The sequence below is a fragment of the Podarcis pityusensis genome (genome assembly GCF_964106645.2).
Source record: "Podarcis pityusensis genome assembly, chromosome: 4".
NCBI lineage: Eukaryota > Metazoa > Chordata > Lepidosauria > Squamata > Lacertidae > Podarcis > Podarcis pityusensis.
In genome coordinates this window covers 79,865,753-79,884,423 of record NC_138027.1, presented here as the reverse complement: position 1 = coordinate 79,884,423, position 18,671 = coordinate 79,865,753, and the positions used below count along the sequence as shown (strand labels likewise).

The 18,671-nt window shown below is 44.3% G+C and overlaps 1 protein-coding gene across 10 annotated transcripts in view; it reads left to right on the top strand.

Annotated features, from left to right (window-relative positions):
- The window catches only part of MCF2L (MCF.2 cell line derived transforming sequence like), a 117,769-nt gene that overhangs the window by 40,044 nt on the left and 59,054 nt on the right, over window positions 1-18,671 (top strand). The window contains exon 1 of one of the 10 annotated variants that reach the window (XM_081002954.1): window positions 9,285-9,353. The exons of 8 other annotated variants lie outside the window; for them this stretch is intronic. In XM_081002954.1, coding sequence (XP_080859080.1) covers window positions 9,308-9,353 — 46 coding nt within the window. In that variant the 5' untranslated portion in view covers window positions 9,285-9,307. Of the gene's footprint in view, window positions 1-9,284; window positions 9,354-18,671 lie in introns of those variants that run through there. One more of the 10 variants, XM_081002953.1, reaches the window with a different exon arrangement.

Here is an 18,671-nt window from a genome sequence, read left to right as displayed (position 1 = left end):
ACACTTCACCTTTTAACTGGAGATGCAGCCTATTGCATTTGAGACTTTCTCACATCGGGCAATTTCAGTTGTCCTCTGGCTAAGAGCTGCTTTCCCCATTACAAAGGCATTGAAAAGTACTGTAGGTAGGCCACTGACTTGGTATTGCTGCTTTTCACTCATCTGCAAAGAAGCAGTTTCTATTTATCTTGTAGGAAGATGCACAAGTCAAATTTGCTCTTGTGTGCATGCACTTTCATGTGTGTTTCTGCAACTTGCCTCTGCACTAGCTTGCTTAAAACAATTTAATGCAGTGTGCTGTGATGTCACCTTACTTAGAGAGTGATGTAATTGAGCATGTTATTTTATTTGTATTTAGTAAACAAATCTATAAACTTTGCTGCTTTCAACTACTGTCTCTATTTTTTTCAGTGCTCAGGAACACCCAACCCTATTTTGACTATACCTTTACCACCCACTGCATAGGGTGGTGCTGTTAAATCAAACTGCAATGTCCCTTTCTCACAAGGTTGGAAGTTACTCCTGCAATATTGCAGTATAGGGTTCGGCTGGGAGAAGGCTGCAAGCTGCTATGTCTTTTTGCTTGTGTAGCTGTTCTCGAGTCTAGAGAGAACCAGACTGCACAATGCTGGTTTCTTGCTACATCAGTGGTAGCCAACATGGTGCCTTCCAGATGTTATGGACTACAACTCCCATCGGCCCCAGCCAGCATGATGTAATTGCCAGGGGTAATGAGACCACAACATTTTAAGGACAGCATGTTTGCTATCCCTGCACCACATATTGATCACAGGAGTAAGGGGAACAAAATTACTTGGTCCTTGAATCTCTTTCAAGTAGCACAGCTACATACAGTGGTACCTCGGGTTAAGTACTTAATTCATTCCAGAGGTCCTGAAGCACCACTTTAGCTAATGGGGCCTCCCGCTGCCACTGCTCCGCTGGACCATGATTTCTGTTCTCATCCTGAAGCAAAGTTCTTAACCCAAGGTACTATTTCTGGGTTAGCAGAGTCTATAACCCGAGGTACCACTGTATAGGTACCTCTGTATAGTCATACCTTGGGTTGAAGTAGCTTCAGGTTAAGTATTTTCGGGTTGCGCTCTGCGGTGACCCGGAAGTAACAGAGCACGTTACTTCTGGGTTTCGACGCTCGCGCATGCGCAGACGGTAAAAATGACGTCACATGCATGCGCGGAAGTGGTGAATCGCGCACACAGGTTGCGTTCACTTCAGGATGCGAATGGGGCTCTGGAATGGATCCTGTTCGCATCCAGAGGTACCACTGTATTGGAAACTGGGTAGGATTATTAGTCCATATTGTCTCTTCTTTCTGGCAGCAGCTCTTTCAGTTCTAGGTCAGGGGTGTCACATTACAGTCTGCCTTTGTCTTTAAAAAAGAAAGAAAGGAGATGTTAAGCTGAGGTATTGAGCCTGGGACATTCTACATGCAAAGTGTGCTCTGTCACTGATTCCATCCCCCAGACTGTACCAGGCAAAGCCATGGAAGGGAAGAAAGAAAGAAAGGAAGAAAGGAAGGAAGGAATGCAGTTAAGATATGAGTGCAAATGGAAAAATGGCATGGAGGGAAGAAAGGAATAATGTTGGCTCCATGCCTTACCCAAGACTGGAAAACCCATCAAATTTATGGTCAATTAATGGTATTCCTTTAGAGCAGGTCAGTTGCTTCAAGTACCTGGGTCAGGTTGTAAGATCAAATAGGTCCTTCCTGGCGCACAGAGAATACATAGCCTCGAACGCATCCAAAGCAGCCCTGATGATTAGAACCCTGTACTCCAAGAAACAGGCACAAACTGTCAATGTTGCCTTACGTCTCTTTAAAATGAAAGTCCTCCCTCTTCTGCTGGTGGGCATTGCCTTGGGCTCACGTAGGGATTTTGAAAAATTGGAATCTATCCAAACCCAATTCCTCAGGGCCATACTCAGGATCCCCCCCTCTGTGGCAGGTGCGATCATGAGACTGGAAACCGGTTGTCAAGCCTTTAGGTATGTGGCCCTGAAAGCGAAGTTATGGCTATGGCTCAAGCTCTGTTTCAGACCGGTGGGTTTGGCCCCCTTGATTCTGAGGGATAACTTTAAATCTCCATGGGAAGGGGAGATAGTGGAGGAAGTGCAGAAGTGTGGGTTGTCCTCCCTTTATATAGAGTCCATGACGTATAGCCACGCAAAGGCGGTGATCGCGCAAAGATTAAGGGATATTGCCAGACAGGAGGACATAGCCCGTGTGAAACCTGGGTTGTTTCTGGGGGAGCAGTTGTATTGGGCTGCTCCAGCTCGCTACCTGGCGGATATCCACTACGTGGAATACCGCAGACTATTTACTGCGGCTAGGCTGAATGTTCTTGACTCGGCGGTCCTGAAGGGAAGATATGGAGGAGTCCCATATGACCAGAGATTATGCCACTGTGCATTGGGTGAGGTAGAATCCATAGAGCACATTTTATTGAGCTGTCCCTTCTACAACGATTTAAGACAGTATCTTATAACTCCATACTTACCCCAGCTCAGTTCCCGACAAAGAGGAAAGCAGACAGCATATCTGCTAAATAAGTCTTCTGGGAAAACAAGCTTGTCAGTGGCTAAATTTCTTTTCCTGGCACTCAAGTGTCGGAAACGTATAATTGAATGGTTTGACGTGGGTTATCTGTGAGAGGTCTAGTACTGTGGCCCTACCTTACTTATGTACCTTATGTAACTTATGATGTTATAGTTTATAATTATTGTGTAATGTTTTAATTCTGACTATCGGTCGAATAAAGAAATTGATTGATTGATTGAAAACCCATCAGACGACTGGAGTTAAAATGGACCCCAAAGAGCACTGGGGATATAAAAAACAAATCACTGATGGGTTTCGGGACGGCTGGAACAAATGACAACCAATAGACATTCACAGTGAAAACTAAGAGTCAAACCAGAGGAGGAATGGAAATGGACTCCTAGTAGAAGCTGCAAACCTAACAAGGCAAATAATCATAAATGAAAAGATTTGGGTGCATAATAGGCTGGGAATTCTTCTGCTGCTGTATTGTATGCCTTGAATATTTGATGCTGCAAATGATTTTGAATGGCTGAAGACTGGTGTACTACTTATGGCTACGTAGGGTGTACTATTCTAAAATGACAACAGTGGAATATGACATGTAGGAGACTAAAGCAAAATGCCTTTTCTAAACAAGATCATTTCCTGTTGCATTTTCTTTTAATGTTTGTGTTACCCCACCAATACTCAGCATGAAAGTACATAAAGAAGCAGCAGTGTAAACAACAATGTGGAAAGGGGTGGCTCTTGTTCCTGCACACCCATTACTTGCATGCAGAACTAAAACAGGAAGCACCTTAGGAAAGTCAAAAGTAAAAAAAGAATAGCCATTGTTCTAAAGTTTGGGATCGAAAAAGAATATTAGAGGTAAGATTATGCTTCCTTTTGGATTAACAGAGTAGACAAGTATACTGCCATGCTGCTATGCATATTTTATGACCGGTGAGACGTTTTGTAGGCTTATATTTTTCAAGTGCATAGTTAACATATAGATTTAATTACTTTCAGATTATAGCTTTACATGCTCAGTCTTTATTTAGTGGGTTTAAGTACCAGAGTTTATTTCCTTTACACAATGTAGCTGGCAACAGCTGATTTAGGGGCCATGTTTCCCATTCATAATTTGGTGTAAAACAAACCCCACCCCAATTCTGTAAGGAATGCATCTTAGCATTTTTCAGGAGCTCACAGAACAATGTTTAAGTGATAGTTTGTGGGGTTTATTGGGGGGGGGGGGTTAATGTACACTGAAGTGTCTTGTTCCATGCCTGTTCCATGGTGAAGAGCAGGAGGTAGCTTGGCTTCATTCTTGTGACAACTTTCCCCAGCCATGGTTGGATTTGTTGTTGAATTACAACTTGCATCATCCCAGATCATTGGCTGGGCAGCCTGGGAGCTTTGAATGCCAACAACAACTGGAGAACCATTGATTCCCTGTCCCCTTTCTGTACAGTCTTACCACCTCAATCGGAGGCAGCGATCCTTCTGAATACCAGTTGGTGGAAACTGGAGGAGGGAACATTGCTGTTGAACTCAGATCCTGAATGCCAGCTTCCTGTAGGCATGCTGGACTAAATGGGCCACTGGCCTGATCCAGCAGCCTCTTCTCATGTATTATGTTGGGTGTACAGTGGTACCTCGGGTTAAGTACTTAATTCGTTCTGGAGGTCCGTTCTTAACCTGAAATTGTTCTTAACCGGAAGCACCACTTTAGCTAATGGGGCCTCCCGCTACTGCCATGCCGCTGCTGCGTGATTTCTGTTCTCATCCTGAAGCAAAGTTCTTAACCCGAGGTACTATTTCTGGGTTAGCGGAGTCTGTAACCTGAAGTGTATGTAACCTGAAGCGTATGTAACCCGAGGTACCACTGTAATACAAATCAGTCCCTCCCTGCTTTGTCCAGTTGTTTCGTTGGGGAGCGGCCTAGACTATTTGATCCATGGCATAAAGGCTGAAGTGAGTGCAGATTAATTTCAACCCCTGTTTGCCATAAGTCACGCCACCCATGTGCACCAGGACTTAGTGGGCCAAATCAGAACCACAAGCTAAATCTCCACCCTGATGTCCTAGAAAAGAATCCAGGAAATTTGCATTGTTTTGAATAGGAATCAACTTTACAAATGTTTACAACATTAAAAAAAAAATCACACTGGAAAGTTATATTGATGCTTCTGTTGGCTATTTTATAGTAAGGTCAAATATGTGTCTTAAGCATTTAGGCTAACCACATGGGTATTTGAGTAAATCCCACAGCATTGGATTTCTAGCCTTATTTGACACTGAGCAAATGCTACAATGCTTCAAGAGGGAGGCAGCACACATGGCAGTGTAGCCACATCTATCATAGCACAGCAGAAGTACAAATGAGAGAGAGAAAAGAAAATGGCCTAAAATCAACCATACACATCATTTACATATTCTTTTAAAGAAACCCAGTGCCTGATTTTCTCTTAACTTATACAAACTATATTAATGGTTTGTGGGGGTTCAACGGTGCTTAATAACCTCTAAGGAAGGAGAGTCCTTTCTTTCTCTTCTTGCCAAGTGTACAACCCATGGACGAGCTGTAGTGTCAGTGGACATTGGACACGCCCCCAAATAGTGGGTTGGATGTACCGTACTTTTCCGTCTATAAGACGATGTTTTTTTACCTTAAAACAACGCTTAAAAATTGGGGTCGTCTTATACATGGTTAGTGCAGAGGGGGACGGTGGAAATGATTTCTGTCTTGAGTAGTAGATTGACGCTGGCGTTATTGTGGGTGATAGGCTGCTGCGGCAATGTCTGCTGGGGATTGGTCGCTGCTGTGGCCATGGCTGTTGGTGATTGGGCCCTGCTGCGGCAATTGGGTGTGTGATGGGCGGCTGCTGGTGTTGATCAGAAATAAGATAGGAGGCTTCTGCGTTGCGTTAGATCGCAAGCATTTGGAATTTGGGTGAGGTTTTTTCGGCATTCCTCCCATTCTGGACAATCTTCTCCCCATTTTCTTAATATTGAGTCCCCAAAATTAGGGGTTCCCCATGGGGGCGTCTTATAGACGGAAAAGTACTGTATATTGGTTGACTAGAAATTAAGAGGGACTTGGCTGTTTGCAAAGAGGCTTCACTTTTACAGAGGAATTAGAGAAAATGCAAGTGAGTGATGCCACATGTGAATGAGTCTCATGATGACAGTATCTCTTGTCTGGAGAAGGGACCATGGGAGGTGTGCAGGCACCATGTTCCAGTAAGGGCTGGGCTTTTGCAAACTTTCATCTTGTCAGGCAGGGCTTCTACGCAAGGTCTCAAGGATGTGTCATAGGAGGTACTGTGGATGGCAGACGGGCTGCCTTCTGTGCAGAATTTAAAGAACTTTAAACATTTGCTGGTTGAAAAACCAGATACATTATTGTCTTCCACAAGTCATACAATTCTTAGCCACAGGTGAGTTATATAGCCTTTGGCAAGATGTTTCATCTGTTCATCTCTATTAAGTTTCTATGTGAAGCATGGAGCATAATTAGAAGGTTTCCTGTTGGTTTCTTGAAGTCTTTAGACAAGCCCTTCTACAACAGTAAGGATAAAGACAACCATAATATGATAACAATGGATTGCCAGCTGAACTATCAGGTGTCTATTCTATGGTCTTATCTCTCCCCCACTATGTTTCAGGTGGGCTGCCTCAAACATCTGCTGTCGCCCTTCTGCTGTCACTGATGCCCCCTCCTTCAGTTATAGAAAATTAAGCATCAGAAATGGGAAGCTCACTCATTCACTGCTGTTCTTTTTGTACAGTGGTGCCCCGCAAGACGAATGCCTCGCAAGACGAAAAACTCGCTAGACGAAAGAGTTTTCTGTTTTTTGAGTCGTTCCGCAAGACGAATTTCCCTGTGGGCTTGCTTCACAAGACGAAACGTCTTGCGAGTTTGTTTCCTTTTTCTTAAAGCCGCTAAGCCATTAATAGCCGCTAAGCCGCTAATAGCCGCTAAGCTGCTAATAGCCGTGCTTCGCAAGACGAAAAAACCGCAAGACGAAGAGACTCGCGGAACGGATTAATTTCGTCTTGCGAGGCACCACTGTACTTTTTTTGTTATCAGAGCTATATTATCCAAGCAAGTTCCTCATGGCGTTAAAAGTAGCTTTGTTGGGTAAGTTGTTCATGAATATAACTAGGTAGAATTTATACTTAATGTGATTCTTACAAATTTGTACATAATTTGTACACATAGTGGAATGCTTTTCCAGATATAAATGTACAGTGAAGAAGAATAAGAAACCTTACTGTTACTGTTTGAATAGTTGTAATTATAAATCCTTGAGTTATCTACCATGTTTTCATTTCTTGACCTTCTGGTGACTTTGGAAAGCAGAAGTCTTCTCCAATAGCAGAGGGGAAACAGTCTGTTATATTCTTTGAGTCATTTAACAGTTGCTTCTGTCACTTTCATTTACTGTCCTGTTTATCTGTATTACAGAATTTGAGATTGCTAGTAAGTAATCTTGAGGTCACTAATTAACAGGTAATCTGCCCTGCAGCAATTACCTAAAAGGATCAAGTGAAGTAAGACTTTGCTTAACGTTTAATGGGTGAAAGTTCATAGGCATACTTGAACCTTGGGCATCTTTTTAAAAAGTCCTTTTCCCACTACAATTTATTTTATTTTGTTCTGTTTTATTTACATCCCACCTTTTTCTCCAAGGAAGTCAAGGTGGTGTACATACTTCTCCTCTTCCTCCTTTAATCCCTACAACAGCCCTGTGAGGTAGGTTAAGCTGAGAGGCAGTGACTGGCCCAAGGTCACCCAGTGAGCTTTATGGCTGAATGGCGATTTGAACCCTGGTCTCTCAGGTCTTCATCTGGCATTCTAATTTCACATTGCCTGTTGTAATCTTATTGATCTGCATGTATAACATAAGCTTTATGGATTGACTATTCTGACCTATTGTGTACAGTCTCTGAAAGTGTATAGCAAGTGCATGTTTTTTTAAAACAGATGTGTGGATATCTCTGTTACTTTGAGAAAAGACAAAAAACCTAGCACAGGGATAGCTCAGTTGGTAGAGCTCAAGGCTCTTAATTTTAGGGTTGTGGGTTTGAGCCCCATGTTGGGCGAAAGAGTTCCTGCAATGCAGCAATTTGGACTAAATAATCCTTGTGGTCCCTCCCAACTCCACAATTCTATGATTCTAAGACATGTAGATGTCATTTTAAAAATAAGAAACAAATCTACATTCATTTAAGTTTTTTGTTGTTTTTTAACCACATGCAAAATTCTCAAGAGAATTGCCTTGGGCATATAAAACATGTTCTGAAGTACATGCATTTTAAATAAGTTTTATTATTCTAGCTGAAGAAAAGTTTTATCAAGCTCAGGAATGCACATATATTGGTGAAGATTTCAATTAAAGATTGAATTGTCTTTTTCTGCACCTTTCCAGGAAAAAAAAGTGAGAATAGGGATTCCCCCCCCCCCCAAACAAATGTGAAATTTCCCATTCCATTTCAAGGAATTGTCTCATTAGAGAGCTCTTTGAGAGAAGCAGCTGTCAGCTGACCAGTGTTGTTCCTTTCAGGCTAAAAAGAGATGGCTTTACTTGATAGGTTACCATTTGCTAAAGTAGGGTTCCTTAAGGGAGGCTTTTGACATGCCACTCCAGGAGAGTTTAGAAATTAATTTGTTTTAAAAACATGTTTCGTTTTTAACTGAATTTGCTCAGTTATTGTCTTTTACGTTCTGGGTAAATAAACTTAGTGTGCTGCATGTGAGTTCTCTGTACCATAAAATGAAAATGAGAAGTTTCCAGTCTTTCGCTAACCCTTTTGTGGACCTCTGATCCTGTTGAAAGACACACTGGCTTTGCATGTAACTTGAAGAAAGGTATTGTGTCCCATTCAGCTTGACTTTTACTGTGAAAGGTGAAGTTTTGAGCTTTCCTTGTATATTGAACGCACTTTAAAGACAGAGGTCACCATCTACTGAGCAACTCTTCACAAAATTGATTTGTGGCAATATGACCTTAAGTCTGATCTCCTTGCTGTACAAGGATATTGCAGAACTGTGGTATCTTCTGAAGAAAAGAACAGGTGCGTCTACCTTTCATGTTTTCTTCCCTTCCCTTTCTTGTTTCCACTTCCAGTGACTTCCCTGAACTGAAATGACGGGTGCAATCTAGTAGTTCTTGAATGTTGTATTAAGGATCTGTTAGGGATCTTCCGGTCCGCTGCGCAATTCACACATTTGTATTTTTCATTTCCAGAGAGCCTATTGTTACGTCAGTGCCACGTATGTGTTCATTGTGAGCTTTATCACACAGAATGTTTGTAGAATATATTTACTAAAGGATCACGAATGCTTCCTTGTTGTACCTACCGGTAGCTCCTTTAGAAACTGTTCCTTGTATCTTGCGATGTACTGTTTGAGTGTCACTCTCCCTCCAAGGCATTTTATTACCTTTGTGAGAAGGCTAGGGCAAAGGAGGGGATTCCGCTACTACATCTTCCAAAATCGTCAGTAGCAAAGCTTCGCTATCATATCTTTTCTTGCAATTTCTTTTAATTCAGAGCTTTCCACAGCAATCTCGCTTTATTCTGATAGGGTATGAATGAAGCATTGGAGGCAGTCTTTGCTGTAAATAGTGAAGCTACAGTCCACTGTGAAACTGAAAGCTTGTTTTTGTGGAAATTGGGGAAGAGGAGGGGGAGAGAGAGAAACCAAATGCTGCTGATTCAGTTCACGTTGCCTGTCTTGTGTTCTGTTTGGTATGCATGACTGCTATAGAGGAATACGGGATGAACAGCAGTGACATGTCAGGTTGGTGATTTGTATTCTATCACTTCAGTCTCTGAAATGATACTTATTTAATGTTGAGTTTTAAGTGTTGGTGTGTATTAGGAGATGTGATGTTTTCCATTTAAAGTAAGTTTTATCAAAGGCTCTGGGTGTGCCTGCAGCATCACTGTGCATTCAGGAGAATTGTGCTAGGCTTTTTGTGTCTTGGTGTACTGTTGGAGACAAGAAGGAATGCAAGGCTGAGGTTACAAAGGATTTAAGAAAGCAGTATGATAACAACTAGAAAATTCAAGTTCTCCCCCCTGCATTTTCTGCCATTGTGCATGAAATGTTTTGCTTGATACTATTATTAAAACCATTTTGTTTAAGCGAATGCTGTTTGCGGGAAATGTACTTCTATGCTAGCTGCCAGATAGTATTGTATGAATTGTTTTAAATATAGTTTAACTTAGGGTAATCGTAAGAATCCTTGTGTTTTCTGGGTAGTCCAACCTCTCTGATATTAAGCAACGGTCGCTCCTGGCCTAGAAACAAAAGTGTTGGCCTTTTTTGCCCATCAGCCTGCTGTTCATCAGCAGGTACTTGGGACATGGAGATAAGCTTTCACCTGCTGCTGCTGCTGCTGCTAGAGGTATTGGGACATCAGTGTGCAAAGAAGTATGCAATCTGAGGTAAATTCTGAGATTAGGTTTGGCTGCCTATAATACTGAGCAGTCCGGTCACTACACACATGCAAATAAAATGTGGACATGCTCTTACTCATCTCTGAAATTGCTTCCTGGTGGTAATTCATTTATTCCATGTCATGTGGAAGAAGATACTAGTTTTATGCAAGTAAGATGCAATTAAGGGATGGGGAACCTTTGGCCATCCAAATGGTGGTGGTCTCCCAATTGCTATGAACCCTATCCAGCATGGCCAATGGGCAGGGATGATAAGAACTGTTGTGAATAATATCTATTGGCTTGCAGGTTCCCCATCCTTGGTGTGATTGATTGATTGATTGATTGATTGATTGATTGATTGGCTTGAATGGAACTGTGAAGTAGGGATGGATATTGGATTTAGGCAAATCCTGGTGTGAAGTGGGATACATTTGAGGTATTTAGGACTTGTGAAAGTGGGATCTTTGTAAGGTGGCACAAGCTGAAGCAGAAATCCCTGAAACACTTTGTGACACCTCAGTGGTGCAGATATCAAAATAATGTTGCAGACAGGCATCTGTTGAAAGTGAAAGTAATATGTCTAGGATTACTATAAAGCCAAAAGGCCAAGGTGGAATGATATTGGGGAGGAAGAGAAAACACCAGGGCACAGAGAAAGAGCACCACTGTGACTGATGGTTCTAGCTTGGTTATCGGAGGGATTAATTTTACCAATGCTCTCCATCCTGGGTTCTTTAGGAGAGGGGGAAACTTTGCAAGTAGAAAGTATGTGTCTAAACTTAAGAGAAGTGTCAGAACTGGATTGGGAGAGGTTTTTTTGCAACAATTCTAGTTTATAATCGACCAGACTGCCCCACCCCACCCCCAAATCCTATGTTGTTGCTCCTCAAAATGAACTGTAAAGGTCCCTAAACCTAAAGCCTAGGCATCTATTTGTCTCCAGCTGGTCAGGTTTCTCTCGCATGCTTCTACTTTTCAGTCCAGTTGCACAGACAACATAAGGTGAGGTTAAGGGATTCTTTTTCTGCCCACCACAAAATTGCAATGGCTGCTCTTGCATGAAAATCACTGCAACTTTCCTTCTGAAAGTGGACAGGATTTATGCCCTCAGAATAAGCTACCTTGCCTACAAATTTCAGCCAATTCTGACCAAAATTTTTTAAAAAGTGGGCATTACTTTTTATAGCCATCTGCAAGAAGAAAAGTCACATAAGAATCACCTGTACTTCCTGGATTAACTCTTTACATTGATTGCTGTACAGAGAGAAAAATAGCAAACCTGAACCAATGTTTTAGCATTCCCATCTCCACATGGACTTTTACGAATTTGGAGTGGAATTCTCTTTAAAAGACCTTCAAGTACTGCTGAAGGCAGCATATTCAGTTATACACTTCAGAAAACTCTCATACATTTTGTTAGATCCTACATCAGGAGGACTAGTTGGAAAACGGTCATACCAGGGGCATAGTTTCCTCATTGCAGACAGATTGCTCTGTTGTTCAGTATCAAAAAGACTTTGGTTCAGTAGGTATTTTGCTTCACTGGGACCTCAGTTTAATAAGTATTGTACTGGATGGCAAGGGGAGCATAACCTTAAGTTAATGTCTTTTATCCAACTGCTTTTGTGCAAATCAATCAGAGCTGATGGAAGAAAATTAGTTGGGGGTAAATTCAGCTGGAGCCAATAGTTAAATGCAGTGCTTTTTTCTGGGGGGACGCAGGGGTATGCATACCTCTAAACATTTTGTGAATCTATATTTGGCCTCATTGAGGGGTAATATTTCAATTTGAGTAGGAAAGTGAGAGTAGCCCCAAGTATTTTTTTTAAGAAAAAAAAGCACTGGCTAAATGTCCTGATTAATTTGTAGCATATACAGTTCTAGCAAAACCATGCACACATTGTATCAATGAAGGTTCTGTACTAGGGTCCCACTAAGACCCATTTCAGGGTCTTATTCTTCCCTCGCATTTCGTTTCCTACTTCTGGGGTCCTGCATCTCTTGGTGTGGAGAGGGCACACCACAGTCTTGAAATTCAGTACCCTAGGTGGTAGGTTGCTTTGATAGAGACAGCTGAAGTTGGCAGAAAGAGACCTCTTGAAGTTCCTGAACTATACTGACCTTAATAGTTATATGTGCTAACAGTCCAGTCCCATGCATGTTTACTCAGAAATAAGTCTCTGCTGCATTGGGAGCAATGTGTGGTGTAGTGGTTAAGAGCGGTGGGCTCGTAATCTGGTGAACCGGGTTTGCTTCCCCGCTCCTCCACATGCAGCTGCTGGGTGACCTTGGGCTAGTCACACTTCTCTGAAGTCTCTCAGCCTCACTCACCTCACAGAGTGTTTGTTGTGGGGGAGGAAGGGAAGGAAGATTGTTAGCCGCTTTAAGACTCCTTAAGGGGAGTGAAAGGTGGGATATCAAGTCCAAACTCTTCCTCCTCCTCTTCCTCTTCTTCTTCTTCTTCTTCTTTGAGGCTTACTCACACTTAAGAGTACATGACATTGCAGCCTAAGTTCATTTGTTAAAACTGCACTTGATCAGGAAAATTTGATCGAGATCTGCTGAGTTGAATGACCAAAATGTTGCATTGTGGATGTGGGGTGATGGATCTGTTAGCATGTGGTGAAGCTGTTAAGCGACTGCCTCATTTGCATCCACTGCACTACTCAGATCTGCATCCAGTTTAACTGTGCTGACACTGTCTTTTTTTTTTAGTAGCTTGATGGTGACTCAAGGAGACAGGAGTGGAACTGTAGGGTGGTGCAGGGCCATGGCACAGCATTGCTTTGCCTGTATATAGAATGCCTCAGAGATCATCTCAAATTGTTAATTTTGTATTATTCATCGACCCTTGGTTTGGATGTTTAACTTACAACAAAGAAGCATGCTAGCAGCTATATAGGATCTTGTTGGTTTATTACAGTTAGTAAAGCGAAATTAGCATTGCTCTGACTGCATCTTGAAGAAAGAATGTTAAAGGAGCTTGCGTTTCCATTTCACTTCTCATGTGTGTTTTGGCTGAAAGGTGGAGGTTGGTTTCTCTTTCGGCTGCAGCCTTCCCACCCCCGCCCGCTTCACTCAGTGCTTTACATCATATAAAAATTAACCTGAAGTGAAAGGTATTCTGAGTTGTGAGATGCATTCAAAGGTACGGGGTCAGCTCTGGTCACTGAACATACTTTCTACAGCTTATCCACATGCTCGTTTGTTGTGCTCTTTCAAGTGAGAGAAATTTGTAAAGATCAGCTACTGCAGACTTTATATTGTGAACATACCTGGCTAGGCTTTGCCCAGTTGCTTGTAGCATCATATGCAGTGGTGCATTCAGTAGTAACTTCCAGTTTCTTATTGCCTGCCTTGCATGTGATGTGATTTTGGGGAAGAGTTATCCTTATCACTTGATCCCAGTGTTACACACACCCCAATATTTGAGCAGTGAGGGGTTCCAACAGAAACTTTGGTTTGGTTCCTTGGTTCCCTTACGATGTAGGTCATTGGAGCCTTATGACATTGCTGTGATACAAGGTTTATTTCCAAACACATAAATATGAGATGGAAGGCTCACCGCATTAACTCCCAACAGAACCTGTTTCCCCAGTAGGTTCTAGGGAAGCCCTCAAATGCCACAGCTTTGGTTTCTCAAAGACAGCAAGCCTTTTCCATCCCAGTTGCAAGGCTTACATTGTCTTTTCTTCCATTTCATGATACACTGATTACAATGCCACCAGCCAGAGGAAGGGGAGCATAGACATTCTGTCCAGAAGGATCTCTGACCAATAACCTGTGTGGCAACAAACCACCTATACTTGGTCAACTTTTTAGTCATAGGCTAGTAACTTGGACAAGCTTAACCTGGCAGATTTGTTGGGTCTTGTCCTAAGCTGCTTCATAAACTAACAAAAATGCTTCCATTAGCGAGTGCATTCAGGAGAAAACCCTTTCCATTTAAAAAATTGAGGTACACAACTTGAGTCACCAACACTAGACTCTTATAAGGCCCATTGATTTTTAAGCCCGTTCTTAACAGAAATCATGTATTTAGTTTTCAGGTACAATGTTTTGAAACGGTTGCTGAAAATACTGAGGAAATCTCAGTTACTGTAGTGCTTTAACTGCGAAATCATCCTCCCAGGTTACAGATTAACCCAAGATACAAGTAATATATTGCAAGGAGGAGGAAAGGGGCATGGAGTGCTCAAACTACTTGTCCTTTCCTCTGGATTTCCTTGTGGAGCTAATAAAACTTATGTGTTATACAGAGTGTGTTTTTAAATGTCGTCATTTTCTGTTTCTTACTGAATCTGTTAACTTGTTGAAGTGAGCTTCTAAGCTAAGAGGTCCGAAATGACAGCTGTTTCTTCAGTTAGTTAACAGTGGCGTGCAGTCATCTTCCGCATAAAGGGCCCCACAGTCTAATCTCTTTGTAATTCCAATCTTCTTACTGATGGAGCTGGACAGGCTATTGGTAGGGGGCAAGATAAAGACCCCAAAGGGATGAAGAATTAAGGATTTGCTTCAGGGTTTCAACTCCCACTTGTAAGTGATGAATGACATTAATGTCTATATTAGTCATAATACAGGGAATGTCTTATTCTTTTAGTGAAGATATCTGTTGTAGACTACAATACATTCACTTGTGTTTTGTGAGTAGTAATTCACTTCCCAGACATAATCAATTTTGTATTTTGTGCACTTAAAATAGAGCATCTATAGCTCAAGCATTTTCTTTTGAATGCACCTATTTATATCATTAAGGATTTCTAAATTTAAAATTGCTGCTGAAGTGTAGAAGAAAGAGCAATTGCCCTCATTCTTAGTTTTCAAAAAATGGTTGTCAGCCATAATAATCACCATAATAACAAAATGTTGCAAGTAGTAGTGATTTACCCTTTAAATACTTCCAAATTAACAGCTGTGGGGAAATCCATGAATACTATGGGTAAAATATATCAAAAGACTTAAAGCCTATGTGAGAGGCACTTCTTTTTAACTTGTTAAAACGAGGTCTGGGCAATATCAGCTTTTCAACATTGCGGTGTATCGCCAGCCAAACATGGTTTGGCGGAATACTGCAATATTATAATAATAATAATAATAATAATAATAATAATAATAATTTATTATTTATATCCCGACCATCTGGCTGAGTTTCCCCAGCCACTCTGGGCGGCTTCCAATCAAGTGTTAAAATCAGTACAGCATTAAATATTAAAAACTTCCCTAAACAGGGCTGCCTTCAGATGTCATTTAAAAAGAAGATAGCTGTTTATTTCCTTCACATCTGAAGGGAGGGCGTTCCACAGGGTGGGCGCCACTACCAAGAAGGCCCTCTGTCTGGTTCCCTGAAACCTCACTTCTCGCAATGAGGGAACCGCCAGAAGGCCCTCGGTGCTGGATCTCAGTGTCCGGGCTGAACGATGCGGGTGGAGACGCTCCTTCAGGTATACAGGACCAAGGCCGTTTAGGGCTTTAAAGGTCAGCACTAACACTTTGAATTGTGCTCGGAAATGTACTGGGAGCCAATGCAGATCTCTCAGGACCGGTGTGATGTGGTCCCGGCTGCCACTCCCAGTCACCAGTCTAGCTGCCGCATTCTGGATTAATTGCAGTTTCCGGGTCACCTTCAAAGGTAGCCCCACGTAGAGCGCATTGCAATGTTGAAAAAAACGAGGTGCATTGGGTGAAACTTCCCCAGCTCTTACCTCAAGAGCTGAGGCGGTTTCACCCAGGCTGGGACAATGCAGCTTGTTTGTACCACCCCCCCCCCCCAGCTTAGACAGCCCCGGTGCTCTCACCACTTGTTCATGAGTGGGTGGAGCCTCGGGGCTCCTTGCTTGCTGTGGCAACTGCACTCCCCTCAGCTGATCAGTTTCACAGAGCCCCCCACCCCACTGCCAGCTTGCGGGAGCCAGCACCAAGCTGGGGGCTCCTTTAACTTCTTAACTGAAGCAAGGGCAGCTGCACACTCCTCAGTCGAGCAGTTTAAAGATGCAGAGGGAGGAACAAGCTGTATCTCCCTCTCTGTCGTATGAGGCCAGAGTGGGATGGCGGTTTCATTCAGTGATGTATCGCTGGTGAAACCGCCACTGCTCCTGAGTCCCTCTGCTAGCAACACCTGCTGGAGGAAGGAACTCCTGGCACCCTCCAATGGACGCTTCTAGCAGAAGGACTCGGGTGCAGTGGCAGTTTCACCAGCGATATACCGCTGAGTGAAACCGACATCACGGTCTGCTCCTTATACCGGTTGTTATGTACTGAGTTGAATAGGATCCAAACTGTAGCAGTCTGATTGGTCCTAGAACAATAGGATCCAAAAGGCAGCAGTCTGATTGGTCCTAGAACAATGCAGCAGTATGATTGGTTGGCAGGAACCACCCAATCCTGCTCCAGATAGAAGTGAATCCACAACCTGATTGGCTTACAGTAGAATTCCAGAATTAGCCAATCATGTGCAGCCCATTGTGTAAATAATGTATATAAAGCAGATACTGTGAGGGGACATTTATTCATTCCTCCTCACCACTATGAGCTGAATAAAGAGCATGAAATCACTTTGCGACTCTGAGTATATTTCACTGGCGACGAGGATGGGATCCCGCTGAGCTGACTGCCACACACAGCACCGCAGCACCGCCAACTGCCGCACCGCTGCCTCGCACCGTGTATCCAGGCTTCAGCTCCGGGGCACAAGGAACTCAGAATGGCAGCCAACAGCAGCTTCTCGCCATTCAACCCAGCATCTGGAGACTGGGAAGCGTACGCCTCCCGTTTCACCTTCCTCCTAGAAGCCAAAGGGGTCACCGACGAAGAAGACGCCAAGAAGAGGGCGATATTCTTCAGCGTCTGCGGAGAGGAGACGTTTGAAATCGCCCGGGCTCTCCTTGCGCCTGAAGACGTCGCTACTGTTCCATACAAAACAATAATGGAACAGCTGAAGGGGCACTTTTCGCCGCAGCCCTCAGTGGTGGCTCGTCGAAATGCCTTCTACGCAAAGCGGCAAGCCCCTGGGGAAACCATAACTGGGTTTGTGACCTCTCTCCGCCAAGCCGCCCGGTTCTGCAACTTCTCAGAGCTGGAGAACATGCTTCGTGACCGCCTCGTCGGTGGCCTGAAGGATGAGAAGCTGCAACGACGCCTCTACGCTAAGAAGGACCTAACGTTCCAGGTCGCTCTGGAGGAGGCCCTGGCAACAGAAGCTGCCGAGAGGTCGACCCAAGAGGCACGGCCGAGCCTGCCATCCCAACCGAGGGTCCACCATGAAGACCTCACCGACGACTCAGGATCCGACAGGGAGGAGGTGCACCGAGTACAGCAGCGCACTCAAGCAGCGCACAGACCACAGCTGCCTCGACGAGAAGGAGGGAACTGCGCAAGCTGCGGGGAGAGTCACGAGAGGAGGACCTGCCGTTTCCGCAACGCAGAGTGCAGGCAGTGCAGAAAATCGGGACACATCGCCCGGGTGTGTCGGGCTCGGCCCACCCGACACCAGGCATCAGATGACCAATCCAAGAGCCCCAGGTCCCGGGGCCCAACGCACCAAGGCAACTCGACGGAGCTCACGGACTTCCAGGTATACCAGTTGCCCCACCCCAACGTAGAGAAAATTTATGTAGAGGTACAGATAGAGGGGGCCCCATGCCGCATGGAGCTTGACACGGGTTCAACTCTATCCATAATCTCGGCAAGGACCTTAAGGAAACTGTGTCCCACTGGGGGTCCCAAACTCAGGCCGGCCCCATTCACCCTCCGGGACTTCCAGAAACGTAAGGTCCCCACAATGGGGGTGGGGACCTTCAGGGTGCAATACCGAGGGCGGACGCGGCAACTGGACTTGCTTGTGGTCAAGGGCCCCTACATTAGCTTACTGGGATTGGCATGGTTTGGACCACTGGGGCTAGCTGTCACCGGGGTGAACCACACTAGCTTACAAGTGGACGTGGACGCCATATGCAAGGAATTTCCAGGGGTTTTCGATGGGAAATTGGGACAGTATACGGGCCCCCCCATTGCGCTACAGCTTGACCCCGCAGTACGACCGGTCAGGCTCAAGGCCCGCCGGGTCCCGTTCGCCTTGAAACCCCGTATAGACGAGGAATTGGACCGACTCGTAGAGCAAGGAGTGCTGGAGCCGGTGCCTAATGCTCCCTGGGAAACCCCAATCGTCACACCCGTCAAGCCTAATGGTTCGGTCCGCATCTGCGCAGACTACAAATGTACCATAAACAAGGCCCTCACGGCCCACGCATACCCAGTGCCAGTGGTCAGCCATGTCCTTGCCACCCTGGCTGGGTCGAAAATTTTTGGCAAGCTGGACTTGGCCCAAGCATATCAACAGCTGCCAGTAGATGAGGCCACAGCAGAGGCACAGACGATTGTGACGCACAGAGGAGCGTTCAGGGTAAAGCGGCTGCAATTCGGTGTCAGCGTGGCACCAGGCATATTCCAGAATATAATGGACTCTCTCCTTAAAGGGATTCCTGGCGTCACCCCCTTCTTCGATGATGTGTTGATTGCCGGCCCCACACCAGAGGAGTTTGAGGACCGCCTCCGCACCGTTCTGCACCGTTTCCAGACGGCGGGTCTCAAGGTGAAGCGGGAAAAATGTCTACTAGGAGTGCCTCAGGTGGACTTTCTGGGATTTATGGTGGACGCAGAAGGGGTCCACCCGACTGGG